This window comes from Diadema setosum, chromosome 15 (genome assembly GCF_964275005.1).
Source record: "Diadema setosum chromosome 15, eeDiaSeto1, whole genome shotgun sequence".
Lineage (NCBI taxonomy): Eukaryota > Metazoa > Echinodermata > Echinoidea > Diadematoida > Diadematidae > Diadema > Diadema setosum.
Window position 1 is genome coordinate 21,393,486 of NC_092699.1, and position 21,092 is coordinate 21,414,577.

At 38.7% G+C, this 21,092-nt stretch overlaps 1 protein-coding gene across 1 annotated transcript in view; it reads right to left on the reverse strand.

Annotated features, from left to right (window-relative positions):
• Positions 1-21,092, reverse strand: part of LOC140238590 (basement membrane-specific heparan sulfate proteoglycan core protein-like) — a 232,048-nt gene that overhangs the window by 40,814 nt on the left and 170,142 nt on the right. Inside the window, exons 37-53 of the mRNA XM_072318491.1 lie at positions 20,821-20,968; positions 19,913-19,995; positions 17,710-17,823; positions 17,407-17,534; positions 16,697-16,783; positions 16,097-16,161; positions 14,055-14,230; positions 13,192-13,288; positions 10,463-10,554; positions 9,702-9,879; positions 8,315-8,587; positions 7,256-7,525; positions 5,851-6,002; positions 4,583-4,700; positions 4,228-4,385; positions 2,054-2,171; positions 250-380 (exon numbers count right to left, since the gene is read on the reverse strand). Coding sequence (XP_072174592.1) covers positions 250-380; positions 2,054-2,171; positions 4,228-4,385; positions 4,583-4,700; positions 5,851-6,002; positions 7,256-7,525; positions 8,315-8,587; positions 9,702-9,879; positions 10,463-10,554; positions 13,192-13,288; positions 14,055-14,230; positions 16,097-16,161; positions 16,697-16,783; positions 17,407-17,534; positions 17,710-17,823; positions 19,913-19,995; positions 20,821-20,968 — 2,388 coding nt within the window. The remainder of the gene's footprint in view (positions 1-249; positions 381-2,053; positions 2,172-4,227; positions 4,386-4,582; positions 4,701-5,850; positions 6,003-7,255; positions 7,526-8,314; positions 8,588-9,701; positions 9,880-10,462; positions 10,555-13,191; positions 13,289-14,054; positions 14,231-16,096; positions 16,162-16,696; positions 16,784-17,406; positions 17,535-17,709; positions 17,824-19,912; positions 19,996-20,820; positions 20,969-21,092) is intronic.

A 21,092-nucleotide genomic window follows, 5' to 3' on the forward strand; every position in this document is an offset into this window, starting at 1 on the left:
CTGGTCACAATAACTTGTAGCACTGTCTCATTCAGCCAGTGGCAGGATAAAGATATAAATTCACATTTTAAACTCTTTTAGACATGAAAACATCATCATTGCATTGATCATGAATATGCAAGATAAAACAGAAATGCTAATTCTAATCAACCAAGTCACTTTATACTGGTTGATGTTCAGTTATTGTATCTAGACATTTAGCAAATTTGTGACGCAAGACATTAGGCTATCATCATACGATTCCCTGACCTGTTCACCATTCATGACCATCCACTGAACTGAAGGCATCGGCTCTCCTGTAGCCACACATTCCAAGACAGCAGTCTCTCCAACCCTGAACTCAGCTGGGCTGTTAGGGGTCACAGTGATCTGAGGCAGTCCTTCATAACACAAGTAGATGACAAAATCTCTCCTAAATTTTCTGCTTTCTATACTTTCTTTCACAATTTTTGTTTTATTTCATTTCATAATTGTTATTATCATATTAGTATTATTACTGTAAATGTTATTACCAAATGCTCATTTTTTTCCTCGAAGGTAGCTATCATAAATACATATATAAGCATACACAAATACACATTCACAGATGTGCTACGACATCACAATATCCAAAATGAATACGTACTTTATGTGATAATTTAATGATTGTATGCACGTACCAGTTGTCACGGTTGTCAAGGGCATGAACATGGAGTCAGACATTCATAGTTAATCTTGTCTGAAGTGTTATCATATACTGTGTATATGTGACCGTGCATCACAAAACGAACAAAAAGTCGCACACACTGATTTTGTGTGAGGACTGAAAATACGTGAAATGGGTCAACCTAGTCGATCTTGACTTTTTCATATTTTCTGAAAGGGCAAGTCTTCTTCATTATGCTAAATTTTTGGATCATAGAACCGGCAGGAAAGTGTGTTTTTAAGCAGTTTATCTCAAACAACTTTTGGAAGAATAGGCTGATTAGGTGCGTCTTTACAGTCCCCTTTTCATTTCTTAAAGACCCATTCTTCACTTTCAACTCTCATAACTTTTGACAGGATGATGCTACTGCTCTGAAAGTTGGCATTAATTATGGACAGAATGTCTTAATAAGGCATGCTCAATTTCAGTTTAATCTGATAATCCCTTCATTGTTGTTACTCCAGTGGTTCACATTCTGTCTTTTGTCCCATTCATCACACAGCCAGCACGGCTTGGTAAAGATTAAAACCCATTCCTTACGGGAACCTGGCATACCAGGTTCCCGTGGGAGCAACTGATATACGGGAACCTGGTATACCAGGTTCCCAAAATGAAGACAAGAGTGCCTGCTTTAGTGGCCTAAATCTATGTTTCTTTGTCTTAAAATGCCCAGAAAAATGGGTTTGATAAAATGATCAGAGTTTATTCTATCAGCATGTGTTCTCCTTCTGTTTGAAAAATGCATATTTCACAGTATTATGTACCTTTTTCCTAATTAAGTTTTTCGCTTGTTCTGCTGTAAACTCGTACGAACATGTACATAGCAATCAAGGCTGAGATCAGTTAGAAATCTGGGTTCGCTGACCCCAGTCACCTCATTCAGGTACCTGGTTTTGTGTAGAACAAAAGATTCTGTGAGCTCATCAGCGCACGCTCTATTCATACCTCGCACCCGATCGATATTTCCATTGTTCACTGGCACATGTAGTTGACCATGGAAAGGGGGATACAATGTACTGCTTGACTGCCTTCACAAAGGTAGATTACCAATCTTGTTTGGGGGCATTAAAGGCACTCGGAGAATTGCGGAAGAAATCGGTTAAGCACTTCAATAGACAGTGTACTTCACAGCCTCTTTTCTCAGTTCACACTTTCCCTGAAAGTGTGCTTTCTTTCCGATATTTAGATAGGTTAGAAGAGTCCATTTGATTTGAGTTATACATCATTTTAAAGCTTACAGTCTGCTCTTTTAGAATATGCTCTTAGCTAAAATTTCATGTCTGGCAACTTTTTGTTTGTTTTGTGACGCAGGGTCACACATGGCCTTTTATACACACACTCACATAGAAGAAGACACAACAGTCTTACCTTGCACTCTGACAGTCACGGTGGCTGTGGTGGAGCCAGCCACATTTGATCCTGTGCAAATATATGCTCCTTGATCTTCTGATGTAACTCCCATGATTCTTAGGACACCATTTTGCTCCTGCATGATATAAATGTAGAACAATTACAATCAAGGATTCATTCATCCAGCATCAGCTCTCTTTGACCACAGTGTTATCACCTTTCATTTCCCACAGGCATATACCTACAAATAAGTCTTCATATCACATCATTTAAAAGTTTTCATTCAATGCATTAATTCTAAGTGTCACTCTTTTGTTGTTGACAAGGAATATCATGTAAGATATGATAGTTCTACAGCTTTCTTTTAACATATCAGATTTTTTGACACTTCTACCTTTCTGTTTATTTGATTTTACCTTAGTCATTAAAGTGCAAAATAAAATATGTTGTAGACATTGGACCTTGTGCGACTCTGAACCATGTATTGCATTAATTGAATTAATGGTTGCTAAGTTATCTGATAGCAAGAGCATCTTTCAGGTTAACTTGAATGTGTGACTTTTGATCATCTTCTATGTTTCCCCATGTAACCGTGGAAAAGTGTGGCGATGTAAAAATGTGCATCCCTGATCCAAGTTTGGTTGCAAATAGAGTCACGGTTGGAAAGTTATGTGTCACAAAAAAGTGTTACAGGTAATAAGTTTTTGGTATCAGTCATACATGTAGACAGTGGGTGGTCAATAGATGAATAATAGGTGATTTCAAGTTCGGTGCTAGTGCTAGTGCTAGTGCTATCTCAGCACTAGCACCGGCGATAAAACCGAACTTGAAATCACGTCGGTGTTGGGAGTATTTCCGGTTGCTGGTGCTGGGCTTGGTGTTGAATGTTGTCTGCTGAACCGAGCTCCGCCGATTGTGTTAGCGACTTACATTGTACGTGCTTTTACCCTATTGACTAACACTAGCCCCTAGGGATCATCATTTTCTTCATTTCAAGTTCGGTGCTGGTGTTAGCGTTGCCGTGCGAGACCTGTATTCACTTCCATGTAAGAGATGCACGTTTTACGTGCAAAGTCTATGCTAATGCAATGGTCGCCCACGTAAAGACCACAAACACTCCAGACATGGCTATAGAAATCTGAGCCTGGGAGCAAAATAAAGATAATTGTGTTTTAATGAAGGGATGAAATTTGTGGCATTTTAATCAGTCTCCCTCGTTACGTGCCTAAAACTAAGCAGTTTTTGCGACATCTTTTCATATTTGACTTTAACTATGCGCCAACACTTTTTTCGTCGCGAAATTGCCACGGAGCTCGCGGTGCTGTGATTCGAACACCTGGTGCTGGTGATTGATAATTTTGATCGGTATCGCCTCATTAATCTGACCGTCGGTGTTGGCGGTCGATTTAAGGCTATTATTTGGGGGCTAGCACTAGCACTAGCACCGAACTTGAAATCACCCAATGGCTGGATGCCACTTTGAATCCCTTAGTTCCACCTCCACCTTCAGTGGGTCAGATAAAAATGGAATGGAGACAATCATCATTCCATTCATTCCTCTCTGCACTGTTATCTGATATCTAGGCTGTCATCACAATGTCTTCATGAAACACACAATTACAATACAGTACTTGTACACAATATGTCACATCTGTGGAATAATAAGAATTGTTACACAAACTGTATACTGGAACTTTAATTTCTAAGCGTCTAAAGATGGTGCTGGTAGCTGGCTTCCACCCCTTCATCTAATGATAATGATAGCAAAAGGGAATAGTAACAATAATACAGAACTTATCATATATAGTAGTAGTAATAGTAATAGTAATAGTAATAGTAATAGTAATAGTAATAGTAATAGTAATAGTAATAGTAATAGTAATAGTAATAGTAATAGTAATAGTAATAGTAAAAGTAATAGTAATAGTAATAATAACAATCATTACAACTATCATTACCTTATTCAAGGTAACTCAATCAATGTAAACACCTTTCTCCAAAAACACTGCAATACAGAAAGTAAAGGGCAAAACATCTCATCCCATTGTTCACCAATGTAAAACAGGTAAGAACTATTCCATGCACTGCGTGCATACAGCTCTGCAGCATCTGCTGGAATGCTCCTATACAAACATTTGCGTGCAAACATGCAACTAAGGGGTCCATAATGGAGGGCTGATGAGCAAACTTACTGTGGTACTTAGTCCAAATGGACGTCCGTTGGCCCTGCTCCAAGAAAGCGTTGGACTTGGGATACCGGCAAGACTGCGACACTGGAACTGAATGTTGTCACCATCATAAGCCAGAATACTTGTGCTTGGTTGAATTTCAACCCGTGGCACCTCTCTTCCTACAAGAGTAATGAGATGATGAAAACTTGCAGGTTCATGTGGGAAAATTCACTAAACAGTGACAAATGTCTCTGATCAATACTCTTTCTCCATTCTTGGTTTTTCTGCATTATCAAGTCATTATAATAATCACGGCTAGAAATGTAAAATCAATACTAATCAATGCTCTGTGTGAAACAACAAATATGCAACTTACTTGCAATTTCAACGTATGCTGTGGCGGTGGATGACCCAACAACATTTTCAGCAGTGCACATGTACATATCTCTGTCGGCGATGTCTGCATTAGTGATGCGAAGTGCTCCATTTAAAACCTACGGGGAACAAAATAAATAACAATCAGATCCCAACAATGAACCTCATCAACAGAGTTGAATGTTCTAGTAGTGATATCCTGGTAGTAATATCCCTGTTTTGATTATTGCTGTTTGTTTCTTGTTTATACTCAACTCATTACAAGTAATTAGATATCAATCATTGGCTGTGATTTGTAATTAAGGTGTTCTTGATTCATTTAGCGATCAAATAAAAAAGATTATTATCTTAAACAGCATAGATTACTAACATACCATGCTCTTAATCATCATACCATGCTCTTAATCATGCTCGTTACTTATGTGTACAAATATGAAAAATATAAATCATTATAATAAAGATGGCAGTAAATGTTGCCATCATTGCTAAAAAGCAAAGCTTTGGGTGAAAGCCTATGTAGCCACATAGCATATGAAATACACAAATACATGCATCTCGACACAACTACATGACTACTGAGATGAAAAGTGCTCAACACAATCAAGCACAGTACACTTCTGACAGACTACTTAGTCTTTTAATAGTCACTATCTCAGAAGCTGCTCTGTCATACAAGTGTACCATGGTATGTGTGTGTGTGTGCACTTACCCATGGTGTACAACGAGGACACACATACAAACTTTACATTTAAACCGAGGACACACAGAGAACTGAGGATGTCCTCGGTACAAGACCATCCAAACGGTCTGCTTTTGCATGCTTTTGCAAGTAGGGGTACGTGTTTGTAGGTCCTTGATTAGCATTATTGTAATAAGTCCTCGGTTGGATGGTAATATATGAATGAGTCCTCGGTTGACAAGTGTCCTACTGTTACACAGGTCCTCGGTTATGTGGTAAAATTCTTATGGGTAAAACAGGTCCTTGGTTTCCACCATAGACGCGTATAATTATGTGTGTGTGTGTGTCAATGGTGCACGCATGCAATATGCATTACCACTCATTCTAATGGTAAAATAGGCTTGTCTGAATGGGTAGGATGCTCTCAGAACTGTGTGCCCCAACTTGGTTAATAGAAGATGCAAATGTAAAATTTTTACGGACAGTGCATAATCCATTGCATGTGATCAGAATAGCTCTCATATAAGCCCCTAGCTGAAGTGAGCTAAAATCAACTGTAGAAAGACTTGGAATAAAGAGGTTATATCCACCTGATGGTTATTATTTAATGGACCACCAGCCCTGGACCAGGTGACAGTGGGTGTGGGCACACCGGTAGTCAAGCATCGCAGGATCTGAGTAGAACCCTGGGCCACTGTAACATCTTCAGGCTCAATACGAGCTGTTGGGCTCCGTTGGTTGTCTGTAAAATCCATTTCATTAAGTACAATCCACATGTTACAGATACAATGTAAGTTACTGGAGAATATAACAAATGTAAACAGAGGAAAACTGACCAGAAATGAATATAATTTATTATTATAAAAATGAGCAAAGAAAATGGGATTCCATTTTTTTCATCACTTCGGTGATCCCTCGAATTTATCCCTAAATTGAATTATCCTTCGGGTTTGCCAGGTCTAAGTGCGTACGTGTGTGTCACAAGCTAAGTGCACCATTATAGCTTCTGACCATCCGAGCATTGAAAATTTAGGGTTTCTGGGACGAACACTGAACTAGGGCTTTCTATAGCTCAGTCGGTAGAGCACTGGGCTAGCAATCCGGAGGTCTCGAGTTCGAATCCCGATGGAATCCCATTTTCTTTGCTCATTTTTCCAATAATAAATTACTGGAGAATAAACAGAATATTACTGATTGAAACAATTCAAGTACAGCACGACTTCCATGAAATACGTGAAACATACAAGTGTACCACTTTGTCTTCTAGAAATGGATTTTTAGTCACATTCTGCTACAGTTTGCCCAAAGTATCTCACCTCCTAAATTGAAAAATTATCTCCAGTAATGATATTTTATAAAAAAAGGCCTGGTGGAGTAAAACCTGTTCTGATAGCCAAATTGAGAAATAATGTGCTAAATACTCTTCGTACAGTGGGTACATCAGCTATTTCAAAAAGCTTAACCTGTTGCTTGCACAATTATATTTTCATAGCATTTGTGCAGGATTCTTTCGGGCAATGAATCCACATGTGACTGTGTATTGTATAGTGCAACGAGCTGAAACCTGTGGAAGCACCATTATATCATGGTGAGGGTCTAGACTTTAGAGGGGCACTGAGATTTGCCTTTTACTTGGTGCAGACATCTGTATCACTACAGATGTTAACTTAACCCCTTTCTAACTCATGTGTAAAAACAGTACCTGGAAAGAATAATGATGAGGCATTCTGGAAGAACAGTAATACAGTTTGAAAGAGGCTATGCTGGTTAAATAAGACCCAATGAACACAGATGAGGTCATGTCAGATGGAGCCACGAGTGCGAGTGTTTTCTGATAACATAATATTAATTTAGTCCAATATCTATGCTTAAATTTGATATACAATGTATAATCCACACACATACACACAAAGCTCATAGTATAATGCATCAATTTCTCATATTGCATTTCAAAACCATGTAATCTATAAGTGATAGCGATGAATATTTTCCAACCTTCTTGCACAAAGACTGTTGCATCAGCGTAGTCAGAACCATAGCTGTTTGTCGCAGAGCATCGGTAGGTACCACTGTCTGCATATGAAGCAGCTGGGATGATGAGGTAGCCATTCTCTTCACGATAATTGGATGACAGTTCCCCATCAACTCGAGACCACACCTTGTCTGGTTCAGGATCACCCCTTGCTGAGCAGTACAATATGACACGTTCTCCCTCACTCACACTCACTGTAGGTGGGTTGATGGTCACTGAAGGAGAGCGCGATGCTGTAGAAACCAGGACATGTCACCACATACAGTATCTTGAGTTTCTTGAAGAACAATGTGATTTTCAAACTGCATATATTCTACAAATATACTTTGCCTTGAGAGTTTATGGTTAAACTCTGGGCAGAGGTGATTCTAAAATAGTACAATGTGTACTATACACCCCTCAGTGAAAAGTACTTTTGGGGACACCAAAGATTAAAGTTTTAACTAGAAACTCGAACTTAGAAAGAGTATGTTTGTTTTACATTTTGGATCAAAAATTTAAACAAAAGAAGGGGAAAATGTGAGGCGAGAAGCCACGTGATAGAAGCAATGTTGTGAAGGGATCCTACACTGACCGTATGAAGCAGTGCACGATGTAAGAATTGCTTTGTGATGTCACAATTGTTTTGTTAGAAATGGTTACATTTTGCAGAGTGACAAAACAAAGAAGTGTGCAATGTCACAATCACTTTGTGATGTCACAATTACTTGGTGACATAATTTCACACATAGTAGGCCTATATACTATTTGGAAAAGGTTGTCATTAAAAGTGATGCAATTTTCAAATAGTATGCCATGAGTGTCAAACATGCCAACATTCCGACATAGCTGAAAATCCCCATAATCACTTGAAGCTCTTTCAACCAATCATTAGAGGATACATTTTTTTGCTCCAAAATATAATATGGTATAAGAATCAGGATTAATCATGCAAAAACAAAACAATTACCTCTTCTGTAAAGTGATCAATCTCATCATACAAAAGTGAAGAATAAAGCATACACCACAAAAAGGACACTCACGGCTGACATAGAGGACAGTACGGATGGACTGTGATCCAGCTGAATTGGAAGCCTCACAGAAGTACTCTGCTTCATCACTAGCTCTGGCCTCGGGGATGACAAACACACCATTTTCAAAGGTGGACTCTGGGTTTAGGATGCCTCCTTGTCCACCGGTCCATCTGAGGGTTGGTGTTGGACTACCTGTGGCTCTGCATGTAAATTCCACCCGGTCACCCTCAGTGACACGAATAAAGCGTGGATCAATGATGACTGTGGGTCTCTGGGAGGAACCTGGTGGACATAGAAGAAAGTTGTAAGATTTACTCCTTGTACACAACTAGCAAAATAGAAGAAAAGGTGTCTCCTGTGGAGTGACTTTTACTTTCACATGGAACATTAAGACCATAAATGTACATTTATTTCCTCTTCTGTTACTTCAATATTACTTTTATAGATTATGCCACAGGTTGGAAGAACACTTATGCCACACAAAAAGCATATTCCAGGAGTTTAGACAAATACACGTGTAGAATTAGAACCGGTCTACATACCTTTTTGATATAAATGAAAAGCAAATTATGTGATTGGAATGCTAAAAGATTGAAAACTGCTACAAAATAGCATATATAGAAACTTATTTTTTAGATATACTGAATAACCACACATATTTTGAAAGCCTTTTTCACAAATCTCAACCAGTAATACAATTTCATGAATAGTTGATTAATTTTGTTATCCACAAGTTCAAGTAACGGAATGAAAAATTTGTATTATCTCTCATTAAAGGCACACTTTACCATTTGCAGATGAAACAAAAACCCAGCATTAGTGCTTTAAAATAGTTCTAAAATGTGAGTTAGCGATAGAAACAGCCAGTGTAAAAATTTGAATCCGTATAATCGATGTTAAGTATTGTTGAATACAAAAAATGTGAACAATAGTTATAATAACAATGCTTCCAGAGTAAACGGTCTACAGTTATGGTTTATTGAGAAAAATACTGATATCTCCTTACATTTTAGGCTTTATTGCAAAAACTGTATATGGTAGGATGTTTTGTGATACAGCAGACCTACACATATGCATCAAATGTGATATCTTGAACATTTTTAATATCACTGATCCCAAAGGTAAACTGGACCTTTAAGAAGCAATGTCGGTTCATTTTTGGGGAAGATGAATTGTGGGTTGTATTCATGTTATTAGAGATGATATACAGTGTGCTATTAGTTTTCATATATCAGTTAACTTCTGAAATTTGTGAAAACGAAAACTTCGCAAATATACGCCTTACAGACCATAATGTAACAGTAAACTTGAGTAATTATATCTTATCACAAAGAACCCTATTCAGTATAACAGCTGTGTACACATTATGTATAGCCATAGCATTGTAAGTACTTACTTGTGACAACAATGGTTGCATAGGCCTCAGCAGTGTCCAGGCTGTTTGATCCCATGCACACATATTGGCCAGCATCAGAGAGAGTGACCCCTGTGATGGTAAGTGTCCCCATGATGTCTCTAGCATTGGCTGGTAGGAAGCCATCAATACGACTCCATGCAATTGTGTATGCTGGAACCTAAAACATAAAAGATAGTGACCGGGATGCACTAGTCTCTCAAACTGCTTTTGACATACGGCTAATACAGACATGCATATTTCACATAACAAACGCAGATTGTGCATATACATGTAAGTTGTATCTATTGATTTCAAGACCATTACAACACTACAATACAAAGGGTGTACACATCATAATGTGGGGGTCTACATTTCCTTGCAGTAATTTTTTCAAACAATCATTGCAAACTTTGCACTTCAGACATCACAAGTTTCAGTCACATTATATCAATCAACAGATCACAACATCTACTTGAGAATATCACATATTAGAAAGACTTTATACTGCAATGCTATATCATTTTAACAAAAAACACAAAAGGTGACAAAGTGTTTCTTATTTCTGAACAAATACAAGTGAAAGGGAGTACACGTCACTACACACATAAACACACAAAAAAAATCTGTCTAAGCATTTGAATTTCAATCACATCTTCTAAAATCTATTATGGGCATTGCGTATGCCTTATACAGGTCAGTGAATAACTGGCACAGGGCTACTTGACTAGATTACTAAGGAGCAAGTCTTACAGCTGACCTACCTGACTGATTCCGGTGCACCTAAAGACGACTGTCTCTCCTTCTGACACTTCTACTCTCTGCGGCTCCTGAATCACTACTCTCATTGCTTGCCCTGAACGGTGGACAGAAAGAGACAGATAATCAGAGCTGTGGCAAGGGAAAGGACACCTGATGTTGGCTGTCAAGGAGGGTGGAGGTGTTACGGCACATTTTGGTAAATTGCACATTTTGGTAAATTAACCAAAATGTGAAGGACATTGACGGCACATTTTGGTAATTTTCTGCTGCTCCACAATCATCACAAAAACAAATTGTAAGTGCAGTTGGTTTTTGTCCCCACCAAATAAGTTCGGCAGCCTAAAGGCCATGTCACACCTTTCCGGGCAAGCTACGCAGGCTTGTTGCAAGTAAGGTTTTCCATCACATAGGAAAATTATCTTGCCTGTAGTTGCCCGGAGGTGCACATGCAAGTCCGATTTGCCTGCAGCCAAGTTTTGAGCAGCACCTTGCAGGCAACTCCCATGCAGGTACTTTGTAGTCCCCGTATGCGGCCAGCGCGGCCAAGATAATGACATTCTGTCATTTCTGTTGGACTTCTGCCATTCCTTAAGTTGAATTTCTAACTGAGTTGCCAACCCCCATGCACCTGGCACACAGGTCACACAGAATACCTGCAAGAAGAACGTAAGTAGAACGCGTCCAGCAAGTAACACACATGCACAACTCGACCAAATCCCTGTCCGCCCTCAGAAATTGTCTGGTATGCTGGAAAATCCCTATACGCAACAAGCCCGCGTAGCTTGCCCGGAAAGGTGTAACAAGGCCTAAACATGGTTACAGGTAAAACGGATTGGCGTGCACACCTCCGGGCGACTACGGGTGAGATATGTGCTAGGTACTGTTATGTGCGGGTCATCTGCGGGGACTTCCAGGTAATAAAAATTGTTCTTCGCAAGTCGCATGCAAGGCTTGCCTGGAAAGATGTGACATGGCCTTGTCCGCCCTCAGAAATTGTCTGGTATGCTGGAAAATCCCTATACGCAACAAGCCCGCGTAGCTTGCCCGGAAAGGTGTAACAAGGCCTAAACATGGTTACAGGTAAAACGGATTAGCGTGCGCACCTCCGGGCGACTACGGGTGAGATATGTGCTAGGTACTGTTATGTGCGGGTCATCTGCGGGGACTTCCAGGTAATAAAAATTGTTCTTCGTAAGTCGCATGCAAGGCTTGCCTGGAAAGATGTGACACGGCCTTTCCGGGCGAGCTACGCGGGCTTGTTGCAGGTAGGGATTTTCCATCACGCAGGAAAATCTTCTATGGGCAGACAAGAATGTTTGCGAGTTTCACGCTTTTGTCTTACCTGCTAGACGTGTGCTACTTACCTTCTACTTGCGTGTGTTCCGTGTGACCTGCGTGAGAGCTTTGAAACTGATCCATTTTCTGTTACGAGTGACTTACGAGTACTGCAGAGTACCTGCATTGGAGTTGCCTGCAAAGGTGCTGCCAGTAAGGGTCTCCCACTGGTGTTCTGCGTGTACCCAGCGACTCACTCGGAACATATTTTGAGCATGCTCAAGGCCTTGTCATACCGTATCTGGGGAAGTTTTGCGGGTTGACTTGTGGGGAAGCAAATTTGTCTTGCTTGTCTTTACTGCAGGACCATATCACCTTATTTCCTTGATTGTATAATAACTCTCAAGCCCATCCATGGGTTTTTAGTTCAGTTACCAAAATGTGCAGATTGTCCAAAATGTACAGGCAAATCCACTTCTAACTGCACATTTTGGTAACAAATTTTTTGAACTAAAATGTGCCGTAACATAGTTACAGCACATTTTGGTAAATTGTACATTTTGGTAATTTACCAAAATGTGCCTTAACAGGAGGTCAGGGGAGCCACAGACTCAGAGACATAGCACCCAACACAGTTCACCAAATTCACAGTGGAGGTAGGCACACTCTTTTACATGTTACTTTCCTACCCTAAGTAAAGTTTTAGAATAATGCTGAGACTATCTGAGTAGTGGTCAGAAAAAAGTCACCCTGGCAGTACAGGAACACAACGTAAAAGAATACTGGTAACTCTTTGTGTGTTTCTCCTTGAACTTTTCACAAGGTAGTGTTATACTCAAAATAATAGATTTGATTCACAACTTGGTTTGAACATAATTAAAACTGTTTGCCTTGCCCTGACATGAACACACAATTTGCATATTATCTGTTTTACAAATGTAACGTTCACCAATGTTAATATTCCTGAATGTTCTGGTGTGAAAGGAAGCAACTTGTGTCAGCTAACAGTTGGAGTGCTGTGTTTGGGTGATGTGATGGACAAAGATCTCAATTCACTTTCAATACAGGATGTCCCTATGAGACACAGTCACTTGAATGTAGCCTCACTTACTATTTGTGGAGTATTTTGTGCACTTTTGTCTATACACCTAGGAAAAATGGGGCACTGCAAAATTTCATGAGTTTACATATTATGATGTTCAGTGATTAGACAAAATATAAATCAAAATGTTCATTTCCTTAAAGCTTCCACAGTATATATGGTCACACATTCGTTGTGGGGCTAAAGTGACCCCACCAAAAAAAAAAAGAAGAAGAAGAAGAAGAAAAAAAAAGTGAGGTCAGTTGAATATAAAACAGAGTATATTGTTTTATTCCCCAGTAGGTTGAGTGGTAAGTTCGGTTTATTCACATGCATTGCCCTCTACAGAGAAAGAAAGAAACTAGTCATCCATACCCACAACTTGCAGGTTGACTTCTCCAGAGCCAGACCCATATCGGTTTGATGCTGTAAACACATAAATTCCTTGATCACTGGCTTGAAGGTTTCGAATCTGAAAGAAGAAATGTAATACATATTATGAAGAAAATTCATTTGCATAAGCCTGCAATCAAATCTAATTTAATCTAATCCATCACCATATTTACTATAATCTTGTGTGAACTGAATTTTCACCCTACAAGTAACATCCTAGGGACACTTGAATGTATAACTCACATTTCTCAAAACCCTTAACAGTCCTTGCTAATGATTGCAGGTTTTCACATATACAGCTGTAGTAGGCATTTTTTAAAATTCATTATATATGTAACATATGACTTGTGTGTAACAGCCAAAACATCTGGGCCCTGTCACATGAAAAGATGCACTCAAGCATAAGTCAGAAAATCACAAGTGAGTCAGGTATCAGCCAGCTGAGTATTAACATACATGTACATATGTCTGATCTCAACTTTAATGCAATTTCGGGTCCTGGCTTCATAGAGCATTTGTAAATTATGAGCTAGTGGGACATGCTATTGACATATTACAATTGAAATACTAGAAGATGGTAAGGTAAGTCATTGTGTCTTTCTCTCATGAAGTTTGTTGTGTTACTACTGACATGGCTTTCTAACCAGTTATACTGCCTGCTCCCTTTTCTCATTTTCTTATCTCTCTCTCCATATTGTTAAACTATTGAGTTTGGCTTTTTTTATATTCTGAATTGTACAAATTCCAACCTGCACTGTTGATGCAAATATATAATGGAACATTTTAAAATCTCTGTACAGAAAGCATGGATGACTGCTGGAATTATGTGTGTTCCTCTAATGTACCTGCAACCTGTAAGTGCCTGGTTCCACATAGCTATCCTGGGGGAGAGGTTGGCCATCCACTCTTTGCCAACCAGCTGCGGTGTAGTTGCCTACAATGCGAACTTGGAAGAGGACACTTCCACCAATGACAGCCGAGGCCTCAGTAGGTGACACAGACACAACTGGGATTGGTTCAACTGAGGACACAGTGTAGACAGGGGTACATAAGGGTCATGAATGATAATAATCATTTCCTGGATATCAATAAATCATAATTATTTACATATGAATTCAAACTGTAAGTATAGCAGCTTGAATTCACATACTTTGCATTCAAGCATGATAAACATTCAAGTTTAGGGAGTGAAATTTGGTTAGTAACCAAGGAGAAGATATTTTATGAGTCTACACCTTGAACTTATTGTAGTTAAACAGCCTAATTAAATGAACTTTGCCTCAGCTCAACAGGGTGGCCATGGTGACATATGAAGGATACAGAAATTAAATATCTGTGCATTGGCAGGTAGCTTATATCTGTGGCAATCACCAAGAAAAGCACTATAGTGCATGTGACAATCAACTTATAAAGCACTGTAAGGCTTGACAGAGTGAGCGAGCTCCATCATAAATCTAGGACAATCAACATTTAATTCAAGAGATTCAAGAGATTAACTTGCAGATATCAATGACAGCTGTAACATCTTCACTGATGGTGGAACAAAATATTGATAGTGATATACAGATATTGTCTGGTCACGAGTGCGATGGTACAAGATTTTGCATGAGGTGAAAGATACAGGCGCTCTATTAAAACAAAGCAGAGTTGAATAGTCTGCCTCATCTTTCTCCTCATGCGAAATCTTGTTCCATTGCACGAGAAATGATCCTACAATATTTGTTCTATGCAACAACTCGATGTCAAGAGATGTGGTCCGCACAGATTCTTGAATTTATAACAGAAATGGCAATCATTTACTGTGAAAGGCAAATGAGTAGCAGCATAGTCACAGTCAGCCATGTACGTATGTATGCGAAACCGATCGGCTGAAGTTGTTTACAAAAATGAGTGAAAAATAAGCGCTTGCAAATGTTCTTGTAATTGTTGAGTGTGCATGGCAAATGTTTGTTTATTGTGACATCAGAGCCATGCAATGGAACAAAATCTTTGGAAATTGGAGATGTCAGCCGTGTAATATCCAATTTGGCACGCCTCCACAGTACCCTGCCAGGGCCGGAAGCTGTAACTTCGGGGGAATGACTAAATGTGGAATCAGCTGTCTGTATGCGGTGAAGTGACCATTTGTCACCCAGACAAGACTTGTAAAGTCGGAAAAAGATTCATGTACTTCAGTCTAAACTTAATCAACACTTAAACTGAAACAATGTTTGCATAACACTAAGACATGTCAAAAAAAGACTAACGATCAAGCAGAAAAGTAGTATAAGCTATTGCAACTAGCAACAGCAGTACTATGCTACCCGAAGTATCACTACCAGTGACATATGACCCAGACTGAACCAAGCTAATTAACCAGGAGCACATTGACAAATCTAAAGAAAACATTTTATTATTATCTGATGATACGTGCTTGTGGCAAAAATGTTTTACACATTACAGATCCCACATGTTTTGCCAGGATGACACCACAATTGGTTTGGATATGCCACAATGCCAGAAAACAATAGACAGAGGCCTATGGTTAAATAGAGGGAGATTAAGCCATCATGAATATTCATCTTCCTACTCTCCCAACAAGGAAGGCAAGTGCCTGTTTTGTTTTGCTTTGTTGATTTTTTTCAAATTTTGCACCAACTCTGCTGTGCAGAGTGCTTTTCTTCGGAATATTTATCAAACATAATGCACAGATAAGAATTTACAAGTAAGAACAACAATTATATTTTCCTAACCTCAAGATTCACAAACAGTTCGGAATTAAAAATACCATTTAGAAAAGGAGCAACGATTGTACTGGCCAAAGAAAAACTTGTGAGAAAAGAAGCACACATATACACAAATAGACACAGCACGTGGGGTAATATCAAGGATAAAAACATTTTTTTACCAGTGCCTCTTGGACTGCATGTCTGACCAGGTATTGTGGGATCCCCTCCATAGCCAGAGGCACACCTGGAGAATAAGTCAGCATCCATCGGAGAATGATGTATACAAGTGTATCTGTCACTTTACAGAATACTACTATGAAAGTGCACTTCAGAACACCGAAGGAGTACTCAATATCTACTATTTTGTGTTCAGAGTCTTTTATTACAATGTGTATGGAATTGCATAAAGAGAAAAAAACATAAGGAAGACATTTAAAGTCCATCTTCACTGCTCAAAAACATTGCATGTAAATGCAAACAAATCAAAGTTTTTTGTCATGTTGTCCACAAAATTGATTATGGATGGAAGGATGGATGGACAACCCGAAAACATAGTTCCTCTGGTGACACTTCATGGTGGAGGCATAAAAAGAAGAAAAAGCTTATCAAAGCCAAACCATTGATGTAAGGCAGGCAACTGGTCACATCCTATCCAATGGATTGAATTTTGATTTACAGTTGAGATAGATATGAATGAAGGCTTTACATCATCCCTATTGTACATGCAGGTATTTAATTCATGCTGATCAATAGTAAGACTGAGGGAGCACAAAACCAACCTCTCACATCTACGGCCAGTGTAGCCAGTCGCACAGGCAGTGCAAGTCATGCTACGATCAGAATCCAGGATGCAGGTGGGTGAGAACCTGGACAGAGAGACCAAAGGAGTACGTACAGCAAGATAATGCATCATTCAGTGAAGTCTGGCACGGGATGAAGAACACACTGCTAGCTCACTTTGTGAACTGCTGCTTTACAAATTGGTCAAATTTCATACACCTGTATTTACATCTCTTGATCACATCAAAGAACATTTCAGTGAATTCTACAACTGAAATACTCCATGCTAGTGTATATCGGTGAGCCTTACATTCTGCAAGTGTACTATTTTGTGAAAAGGATCTTGTAAAGACTATTTGTGAATGCCTGAAATCGCAATCAGGAAACACAGTGAAGGAATTTTTTCTGGAGGAAAAGTAGTCCTTTTCTACCCTAAAGACAACATATAGTGTATTTGCTTTATGGGAGGTAACATTTTTGCCAGTTGGTAATTTCATTAAATTCGCAGAAATAAAAACACAGTAAAATGAACAATATACACTATTACATGTGAGAATGTACACATACATATATATCATGATTTTTCTGTCAATAGAAATGTGTTCATTACATTAGCATATAACCTTCAGTAGTAGACTAAGACAAATGAGGAGTAATTATTTATTCTTACAAAAGCTTTCACTCCTTTAAATAAGAAAAGGCTACTCACTGGTTTGAAGGTGTGGACAGAGGACAGGCACACTGGCGGCAATCATTAGGTGTGCCAGATGTTGCATCACCATAGAAACCAACTGCACATTGATCACAATATTGACCAATAGTGTTGTGGGCACAGTTCTATAATACAAGGGTTTAAGACAGAAATCAAAGGTAGATGTGAACATACTGGTAGCTAAATAAACTGCTAGATGGATAGAACATGTGGTATATTCTGACAATCCATTACAATTTGAGTCAAGAGAGTAATGAGAAATCTGGTATAGAAGAAAAGAGAATACAAGACGGTGCTTACCGCACATACACCCGTCTCTTGATCACACTGATTGGAGTGTCCATTGCAGTTACAAGGGATGCAGGTTCCTAGGTAGAGTCCACCTCCTGAGCGAGTGAAGCCAGGAGCACAATCCTGTCATATGCATGCAGACAAGGACATGCATCAAGAGGTCATATTGAATACTTAACATAAAGGCTGGGTGAGGATTGGTCAATCTGCAATCACAGGACCAATGCAACAAGGACCAAAATTGTCATATTGCAAGCAGTGACAGTATGTCAATTAATATCATTCAGGAATTTGACTGGCTAGCAATGGCTAGTAAACAAATATACTTTGCCTTGAGAGTTTCAGGTCAAAACTATGAGCAGCGGCAGCGCCAAAACATTACTATTCTTTGAGGGGTGTTGCCCTGCAGTAAATAGTCCTGTTGTAGGCACTGAGGCAAATAGTTTCGACAAGAAATCTGAAATTAGGCAGAGCAAATTTGTTTCTATTTTTGATTAAATACTGAAACTAAAGAAGTTGAAAAATGAGGTGAAAAGTCATGTGGTGGAAGCTATATCATGAAGGTATCCTAAAGTTAGCATAAGCAGCAGGGCACAAGGCACTGATTGCTTTGTGGCACACTTCACAAATTGTGTGCTATTTGGAAAATGTCATTAAAAGTGACATCGTTTTCCAGACAGTACACCATGGATCGTCAAACATGAATACATTCTGAAATACTTGAACATAAAAGATACCAAATGATGCTCCTTCAACAAATTATGAGGAAAAATCTTATACAGTGCACTCCCGTTATAATGTACACAGCCTTATACAGTGCACTCCCGTTATAATGAACACAGCCTTATACAGTGCACTCCCGTTATAATGAACACAGCCTTATACAGTATAGTGCACTCCTGTTACAATGAACACAGCCTCATACAGTGCACTCCTGTTACAATGAACACAGCCTTATACAGTGCACTCCTGTTACAATGAACACAGCCTTATACAGTGCATTCCCATTACAATGAACACAGCCTTATACAGTGCACTCCCGTTACAATGAACACAGCCTTATACAGTGCACTCCCATAATAATGAACACGGCTTTACGGTATTCTTGTAACAACTTTTTCCCAAAAACATAAAATGAAATGATGTATAAGTAGACTATATAGCAAACAAAGCATGTATACCATGCACTGAGAAGCTTAGTTGAAATCATGGATTCCTTGGTGACAAAAAGAGCACTATATTCTGAGGGGCACAGCCCTAAAGTAAAAAGTGCAATTTCTGTCATCGATGAATGCATAATTTCAAGCAGAGCATCACATACAGTACAAGTGTACTTGTTTTACAGTAGATCCGTACAATGAATTAAAAAAACCACAAAACTACCAATGCTTCTAAATCTTTAACATGTTGGAGCACTGCCAATCAGTTGACAGCACTGAATGTGATTACACCCAGTAGTCTATGAGGCTGATACCTATAGCGATTTAACACACTTCAAATTAAAAACCACTGATCGATAACATACAGTATCTATTACATAATATTTATGGTAAAATATATAGTGCACTATTCTATGAATATTTAATACATTGTATAGCACATTTTTCTACATCAGCATGCTGTCTTCAACATCATCAACATCATAGCAATGTTAGATCTGGTCACATGATGCTCTGTAGACCAATCACTGAAAGGATTACATAATGAAGGATTCTGACTTGTTTATAGTCCCTTGGACACTCCCTTGCAATTGCCACATTCTCCCCTTGAGACAATATTTTTCCTAAATGTACAATCTCTTGGGGAAAATGTTACTCCCGCAAGGAAGATATTGTGTCATAAACACCACAGAAAAGGCAACATCTGTACGATATACTGTATATGCCATATATTTTGCTAGTCTAAATTTTTGCAAATCGGGAATTCCCGACGATTTTGCGCGTGGTTAAATTCGCGATCATGGAGTCCTGTAATTAACAGAGAAATGTACACGCGTACGTCACATTCACAATGGGGTCAGTGTCAATATTTTCGCGTGTCTGTAATTTCACAAATAGCACCTGACTCGTGAAATTTGCAAAAATAAAAACCTCGCAAAATATTTGGCATATACAGTATATTTTTTTGTACCTTCATCAAATTTACTCAACCACAGAATTTTCTCAAAGAGATAAACATAAGTTGCTAAAATGATTTTTTTTTTTTCCCTGACCTCACATGACAGACCACTGTATCCTTGTGGACAATCACATCGTTCCACCTCTGTAGCAAAGGCTTGACCGGTGTTCTGTGGAACTGAAGTATAAAAGCAAGAATGCTACAGTTATTATGTAATAATTGCCTACGATCTTTCCTAAGTAACTGAACCTTCAAACCAAAGACTGCAAAGTACCTAAGAAATGACATTTATATTTAAGGACAACATGCTACTCTACCAACTGTCAATGCTACATTGTAGTTTCTTGTTCATCATTGCATACTGTATAATGCTATTGATCACATCCTATACCTTCAAACACAGAGAAAAATGTGCATTCAAGCATGACTACAGGAAATCATTGGGGAAGCAGATTTTTCATCTGGCACGCACATTTAATGTCATTTTTATCAGTTAGAACTTGATGCATATCTTTCCCAATGCTCTAGGTTTAAAGGCATAATTTACCATTTGCAGATGAAATAAAAACCCAGCATTAATGCTTCAAAATAGGTCTAAAATGTGAGTTAGAGATAGAAACAACCAATGTAAAAATTTGAATTAGTACAATAAATGTTAAGTATTGTAAAATACACAAGATGTGGACAATGGTCATTATAAAAATGTTTCCAGACTAAACCGTCTACAGTTACGATTTATTGAGAAAAATAGTGAAATTTCCTAATACATATTTTAGGTTCTATTGCAAAATTCTTATATGGAAGGATGTTTTGTGATACAACTGACCTACACATTGTATGCATCAAATGTGATATCTTGAACATTCTTTAAATCAATGCCTCCACAGGTACACTGGACCTTTAAATGTCTGTCTGGTGTCAAATTTGACTGTAATTCATGATGTTTAAATACTATAAGAAAACCAATAAAGCATTATATATACTACACTGCCATATCTATACCTGCGATGTCAAGTGAGATATCTCTGATGCTGCTCTCTAACATGTCAGTGTGGTAGCTGGCCCGGATGATTATGTTGCTGACATCAGCAAGAGCCATCAGCAAGTGTTCCCTGGTTGCTGGGTTACCATCAGGGCGGAAAAAGTTACTCTAGGAGTAAAAGCGACAGTTTATAATGATGAAAAGTCTCTCTTTGCTCAAGTTTTAACATCTGTTTCTTATTTTTGTCATACTTTAGTTTTATCACTACACATGATTTGCCCGTTTTCACTTA